The sequence below is a fragment of the Impatiens glandulifera genome, chromosome 9 (genome assembly GCF_907164915.1).
Source record: "Impatiens glandulifera chromosome 9, dImpGla2.1, whole genome shotgun sequence".
Classification (NCBI taxonomy): domain Eukaryota; kingdom Viridiplantae; phylum Streptophyta; class Magnoliopsida; order Ericales; family Balsaminaceae; genus Impatiens; species Impatiens glandulifera.
The window spans coordinates 26,122,760-26,130,525 of NC_061870.1; the positions used below are offsets into that span (position 1 = coordinate 26,122,760).

At 30.8% G+C, this 7,766-nt stretch overlaps 2 protein-coding genes across 2 annotated transcripts; both read right to left on the reverse strand.

Moving 5' to 3' along the window:
* Positions 1-264: 264 nt before the first annotated feature.
* Positions 265-2,601, reverse strand: LOC124914432 (ultraviolet-B receptor UVR8-like). The gene is made up of 11 exons (XM_047454978.1): positions 2,471-2,601; positions 2,211-2,355; positions 2,018-2,128; positions 1,882-1,942; positions 1,652-1,776; positions 1,493-1,578; positions 1,205-1,406; positions 1,064-1,117; positions 862-972; positions 719-775; positions 265-647 (listed from the first exon to the last, which is right to left on the reverse strand). The coding sequence occupies exons 1-11, from the start codon at positions 2,497-2,499 to the stop codon at positions 438-440; spliced, it is 1,191 nt and encodes a 396-aa protein (XP_047310934.1). The 5' UTR covers positions 2,500-2,601; the 3' UTR covers positions 265-437.
* An 886-nt stretch (positions 2,602-3,487) lies between these two features.
* On the reverse strand, positions 3,488-4,212 carry LOC124914878. The gene has a single exon (XM_047455498.1). The coding sequence runs from the start codon at positions 4,140-4,142 to the stop codon at positions 3,672-3,674; it is 471 nt and encodes a 156-aa protein (XP_047311454.1). The 5' UTR covers positions 4,143-4,212; the 3' UTR covers positions 3,488-3,671.
* Between the last annotated feature and the right edge of the window lie 3,554 nt (positions 4,213-7,766).

The window sequence follows — 7,766 nt, forward strand, 5'->3', positions numbered from 1 at the left end:
ATTAAACTTTTGACAAATTATTTAATGATAACCGTCCTATAGTACTTAATAATAACCGCTCATGGTTATTATTGACTACTAACCACGACTAAAAAAACAATTAATATTTCATGATTGAACAATGTCCACGAAAACTTTTGTAGATGTCAACCATTTTTTTAGTGGTTGTTATTACTAAAAATAACCGATTTTGGCTCAATATCAACGGTTTTTGCCGTTACTAACCCTTTTTGGCTCACACCTTTTTTTTACTAGGAATAACTGATAACAACAAAATTTGAAACATTATCATATTATATTGATACCTTAAAATGTTCTCTCAAAATATTGCACTTTAAATTATGTTTTTCCATAGATAATAATAATCCTTTATTAGTCTCTTTCAAAACAACAACAGTTAGGGTCTAAAATACATCATAAGTAGGCCAACATAAAGGTTACAATTCACCTGTGTGCCATTCCACTATGGCCAATGTGTGTCGGCCACCACAAGCCACAAGATTAGCCCGCCAATGTCCATCATCAGATTCATCATTTTCTATGCCATTAGCAGGAGGTGGAGGAGGAAGGCTTATCGGGACCTCATAAGGATGTCCTGTTGTTACTTTTCTCCCATATCCTAATCGACCATGATCGCCTCGTCCATACTGTTGGGTTAGCAAATATCTCAGAAACAAGATTGAAAATGTGTAAAGAAAAATGAATTTAGATTACTTACTGAAAACAAGTGCCCGTCTTGAGTCAAAGTAACAGAATGAGTCCCCCCACAAGACACCTTAATTTATAAAAGTAACACCAAATTAGCCACCATTTTGAATCTAACAGAAAAATGTCAAAATCGAAGGTAAAGATATATCGCACCTGAACAATCTCCTCATCAACAAGAAGCAGAACCTTTTGTGGAACCATTTTACTGCTCTTATCATCTCCAAATCCAAGTCTCCCATGTTCTCCTCTACCCCAACTATACACCTGAAATACATCAGTTTCAACCCAACAGTTAATCAGTTGAATGCCACCTGAAGGACCAAACATCATCATACACACAATGTAATGAAAGTACCTCTCCTTCATTTGTTAGGGCTGAAGAATGCCATCCTCCAGCTGCAATATCGACCTGACAAATGAATGGAAATATTACAATAAAAGTGAAGGAAACATTTATATTGATAGCAAAAGGAATGCATAGACATAGACATCAGACCAGAACAAGACCAGCAAGCCTTTGAACAGGAATAGGTTGTGATCTTGGCTGAGTGTCTCCTGTCCCAAGTTGCCCATATTCATTATTTCCCCATGCCCATACATTTCCATCTTCTATGAGTGCCAAATTGTGGAAAGCCCCAACTGCAATTTGCCTCACCCTTTCAAGACCTTGAACTTTAACCGGGGTTGAGATTTGCTTTCTAATAATAAACACAAACACATTACTATAATAAGTACATGAGCAAATAAAAGAAATTGATGAAAATAACAACAACAAAAGAATTACATATCGCCCGGAGGCCAAGGTTGACCCCAAGTCCAAACATCCCCTTCACGAGTAAGAACAACCGAGTGTGTGCCTCCAGCCGCAACCTAAGATAATTGTCATATGAATGATCTAAATGTAGACATAAATAGGAATAGAAAAAGAGAAGAAAAAACCTACCTGTCGAACTGTAAGTTTTGGAACACATCGTTTAGGAATGACTATGTCCCTTCTCAAAGGTATCACACTATCACCTTTACGCTCATGTTCAGGTTCCTCACCACACTGGCCGTACTCATTACCACCTTAATAAAGGATTTCATGTCTTAATAAGCCAAACAACAAGTAATCCTAAAGAAGATAGATAAACCAAACCAAACCAAGCCAAACCAAAACAAACCAAAGCATACCCCAAGCGTAAGCTCTTCCTTGATCATCAACAGCCAAACAATGCCAGCCACCAATAGCTGCCTGAAAGTTAACCAAATGACTTAGCATTGCATAAAATTCAACCTCAAGATATATAAAAATAAGGGTTTGGATTACCTGAACAATCTTGACATGACCTAAAGCTTTGACCTGACTAGGAATATTCTCAGTCTTGGTATTAGGTGTGTGTCCTAAAGTCCCCCTTTGATTCCATCCCCACATGAATAACTAATACATATATAAGAAACACCAAAATCTGAACTTGACCTTAAAAGTTTAAAACTTGAAGAAAAGGGAAAATGACAATTACCTTGCCGTCATCACAAATGGCGAGAGAGTTTCGACTTCCAGCAACGACAGAACAAACATTCTCATTCTCCAGTGCTTTGATAACACAGATCCGTTCTCTCTCCTCGTTATTTCCAATTCCTAACTGTCCATCTTCTCCGGAACCCCTGTGGAAGAAAAGAAGAGGAAAACGTTGCAGTATACATTGAAAGATGAAGAATTGGTGGCGATATAGGCAGATGATGAATATGAATGAGAGAAAGAGAGAGAGGAATAGTATACCAAGCTATTACTGCAGTCTTGGCTGCCATGGTTGGAGACCTCTGAAAGGGCGTGCGAGCTGAAACACCAGTTACTGTCAAACGCGAATAGCGGACCGTCGATGTCGGGCAATAATATATATAGGAAAGGAACAAAGTTGGACCGGATTATTTCTAATATGGTCGCTCGCTTTTCAACACGCCCGACTCGATTATAATGTTTTTTAAATTATTTAAATATCAATATAATTTATATATTTGATGCTACAACATAGTTCATTTTCATTAATAGAGTTTCATTTTTTAATTTCTGTAAATATAATAATATTTAAAGTTGTTATATAGATTTTTTTTTTTTTTAATTAAATACTTTTTTGAGATATATTTATTTTAATTTTTTAAATATAATTTGATGACTTAAAAAATGTTTGACGTGATAAAATATGTGAGAAGATTTAAAAAGAGATAGTTTTAATATTTATTTTTTACATAACTTCATAAGAACATAATTGTATATATACGTTTATCAATTTGAACGTATTTATATTTTGAATTTAGTATTTTTTGAGATATACCATTTTAAATTGTCGAATGCAGTTTTAATAAATTAAAAAATAGCTAATATATGAGAATAGTTGGGAAGAAAGTTAAAGAATTGTTATTTTATTCTATATATAATAAATTAATTATGAAAAATAGAATAACATGAAATAAGAATACAATTTTAATTCATTTTGTGTTTACTTGTTTAGTTTGTAATTCCGCCTTTTTAAAATAAAGCTGCTTTAATTCATGAATTCAGAGAGGTTTTTTCCTTTTTAAGTTTTTTTAATGAAATGATTTTGTCGTTTTTCAAAAAAAAAAAGTTTCGAGAAAGTGTCGCTTGACTAAAATTATAATAATTCGAGTAACATATGACACAATTGACTATTTAAACCATATTTTATAAAGACGTTCTCAAATATGTATTTAATTTTTTAAATAAGAAGTCAATATTAATTGTCCAATTATTTTTGTTTTGTAACCTGATAAAAAAAAATGATCTCAATTTTTTACATATTCATATATGAATTAACACAAACATTCTGCATTTAAAATAAATACATATGATAAATGTTTTGATCAATGAAATTCTTAATATCTAAAAGCATAACAAGTTGTAGCATTATTTCCCCGGATTCGGGTCGGGTCGGGTTTTAAAGAAAATATGGAAGTGGGAGCATTCATGATTTCTGAGCTTCAGGACCCAAAATGCCATTCACAACTGAAGTAGCAACGACCACCGCAAAAAGCTCGGCGACCGCCACAGCCCCGGCCTGGGCCAGACCACTAATGCGCACTTCAGACTCGATCTCTTTCTCGGCTGTTTCAATTCCTTTCTCAGCCGACACGATTCCTTCTTCAGCTGTCTCAATTCCTTCCTTTATCACCTCCTCCACCTTCTCCTCAACCTTCTCTAGCTTCTTACGTATCCCAAACAAAGGTATGTCTCTTGCCTTGGCAGGATACTCTAGAACCTTCAATGTCGTCGCACCCGTCAACAATAATAAGATCCCTTCCCTCCGGCTGGGGAGCGATACGGTGCGACGGCTCGGCAGCTCTGATGCCTTGGAAGAGATTGTCAAGGGAGCACTCCGAACACGGATTGTCGGATGAATCTGGAACAACTGTGAGCAGATGGAAGCCATCACCATCTCTCTCGTTCTCTCTCTCTCTCTATGGGCAATCGAAGAAGATGATCTTCACAATTTCATGTTTGTGGCGATGGAGAAAACTAAAGGGGCCCAGGATTCTAATCTGGAAGAGGTGGAAGAACTACCACTACATATTTTTATATTTTCCTATTTTTCAATATATATTTTACTTTTTCTCATATAATTCTACACATTTAAATAAATATATTTTTAAGTCACACCTTTAACAACTTTTAAAATAATATTTTTTTATTAAAAAATAATTCTTATTAATTAAAAAGGGAATTGAGTTAAATATGCTAAATAACATCTAAAAAAAATCAAAACGGGATTAAATGTTATATCAAATTTGTAAAATTTAAAATTAGAGAGGATTCAACAATTTTATAATTTTTTTTAGGGTGACTCTAGCTATGAATTTCATAATGATACGTGAATAAGTAGAATAAATCAAACAAACCAAATCTTGTATTTGAAAAATCTTTACCAAATTTTTTAAGCGAGAGTGAAAATTGTCATTGCCTAACTCCGAAAAATATTTTGTCAAATGATATTTACCATTTACATATATATATATTCAAAATAATTAGTTTTAAAATAGGCGGTCAACCGATAAACGGTGGAATATGTTATCTGACTTTTGAGAGAGCTAAATGGGGTGCTTAAACGAGGGAGAGGGTTTCATGTTCTTATACCATTAAAGGGTGAAGGTAAAGAGGGTGGGGGGTTTTAATGCAAGGTGAATGATTGTGATATTAGGATCATTATTTGTGGATATTGGGATAGAAGACGAAGTTGGATTTTCGAATTTTCCATTGGAAATCGAGATTTCAACAATATGATAAACATGTTAGGAAAAGTGATTAAGATTGAGTTTAAGCAAGAAAGGAAATTTTGGCAAGAAAAAGAGGAAGAATTGATGTAAATTTCAATCAAGGAATTTCATTAATCGATAGAGATTTCATTCCTTTTTTGTGAGATGTAAGAAAAAAACTGCAAGATTTAAAATATCTTGAAAGAATAGAAATTGATTTTGTTGTTTAGATTTTGAAATTAAAGAAGTTGAGAAATATATATATATATATATATATATATATATATATATATATATATATATATATATATATATATATATATATATATATATATATATTAATTTAAAACTTGGTTCATCGTTCAACCGGTTGGACAGAAATAAAAAAAAAAAAAAAAAACTTATGACTGAAAAAGTTTTTAAAATAATAAAATAATAATTCATAAAAATTAACTGCAAATATATATATATATACGAGGACTTCCAAATAAAAATGAGTTAAAAAACTCATTATTAAACAAATTAAAAATAACTTCAAATTTAACCATTTATTCTTTTAGGGTGACTCTAGCTATGAATTTCATAATGATACGTGAATAAGTAGAATAAATCAAACAAACCAAATCTTGTATTTGAAAAATCTTTACCAAATTTTTTAAGCGAGAGTGAAAATTGTCATTGCCTAACTCCGAAAAATATTTTGTCAAATGATATTTACCATTTACATATATATATATTCAAAATAATTAGTTTTAAAATAGGCGGTCAACCGATAAACGGTGGAATATGTTATCTGACTTTTGAGAGAGCTAAATGGGGTGCTTAAACGAGGGAGAGGGTTTCATGTTCTTATACCATTAAAGGGTGAAGGTAAAGAGGGTGGGGGGTTTTAATGCAAGGTGAATGATTGTGATATTAGGATCATTATTTGTGGATATTGGGATAGAAGACGAAGTTGGATTTTCGAATTTTCCATTGGAAATCGAGATTTCAACAATATGATAAACATGTTAGGAAAAGTGATTAAGATTGAGTTTAAGCAAGAAAGGAAATTTTGGCAAGAAAAAGAGGAAGAATTGATGTAAATTTCAATCAAGGAATTTCATTAATCGATAGAGATTTCATTCCTTTTTTGTGAGATGTAAGAAAAAAACTGCAAGATTTAAAATATCTTGAAAGAATAGAAATTGATTTTGTTGTTTAGATTTTGAAATTAAAGAAGTTGAGAAATATATATATATATATATATATATATATATATATATATATATATATATATATATATTAATTTAAAACTTGGTTCATTGTTCAACCGGTTGGACAGAAATAAAAAAAAAAAAAAAAAACTTATGACTGAAAAAGTTTTTAAAATAATAAAATAATAATTCATAAAAATTAACTGCAAATATATATATATATACGAGGACTTCCAAATAAAAATGAGTTAAAAAACTCATTATTAAACAAATTAAAAATAACTTCAAATTTAACCATTTATTCTTTTAGGGTGACTCTAGCTATGAATTTCATAATGATACGTGAATAAGTAGAATAAATCAAACAAACCAAATCTTGTATTTGAAAAATCTTTACCAAATTTTTTAAGCGAGAGTGAAAATTGTCATTGCCTAACTCCGAAAAATATTTTGTCAAATGATATTTACCATTTACATATATATATATTCAAATAATTAGTTTTAAAATAGGCGGTCAACCGATAAACGGTGGAATATGTTATCTGACTTTTGAGAGAGCTAAATGGGGTGCTTAAACGAGGGAGAGGGTTTCATGTTCTTATACCATTAAAGGGTGAAGGTAAAGAGGGTGGGGGGTTTTAATGCAAGGTGAATGATTGTGATATTAGGATCATTATTTGTGGATATTGGGATAGAAGACGAAGTTGGATTTTCGAATTTTCCATTGGAAATCGAGATTTCAACAATATGATAAACATGTTAGGAAAAGTGATTAAGATTGAGTTTAAGCAAGAAAGGAAATTTTGGCAAGAAAAAGAGGAAGAATTGATGTAAATTTCAATCAAGGAATTTCATTAATCGATAGAGATTTCATTCCTTTTTTGTGAGATGTAAGAAAAAAACTGCAAGATTTAAAATATCTTGAAAGAATAGAAATTGATTTTGTTGTTTAGATTTTGAAATTAAAGAAGTTGAGAAATATATATATATATATATATATATATATATATATATATATATATATATATATTAATTTAAAACTTGGTTCATCGTTCAACCGGTTGGACAGAAATAAAAAAAAAAAAAAAACTTATGACTGAAAAAGTTTTTAAAATAATAAAATAATAATTCAAAAAAATTAACTGCAAATATATATATATATACGAGGACTTCCAAATAAAAATGAGTTAAAAAACTCATTATTAAACAAATTAAAAATAACTTCAAATTTAACCATTTATTCTTTTACGGTTAAGAAGTTGATAAATATAAATTCGAGAAAATATGAATAGTAAATATCTATAAAAATTAAGAGTATTATTATAGAAAATGGAGAAAACAAATCCAATAGAAAGAAAATAGATTGATTTCAAAATAATATTAAATCTTTATTGTTTATTAAATATATATACAAACAGTGTTTATAAGAAAATAGTAAAAACAATTGGCCAAATACAGGCCCAAAACAATATGGGCCACATGAGTAGAGAGAGACCCTAAAAAAAGGGATTAATTAAAACAAAAGCAAAAGCAGGCTAGTTAATATAGGCATAGATGTAGGGAATCACTCCTCTTTTGCTTGTCTATTTCGCTAAGGGTTTCTATTTCTTCTAT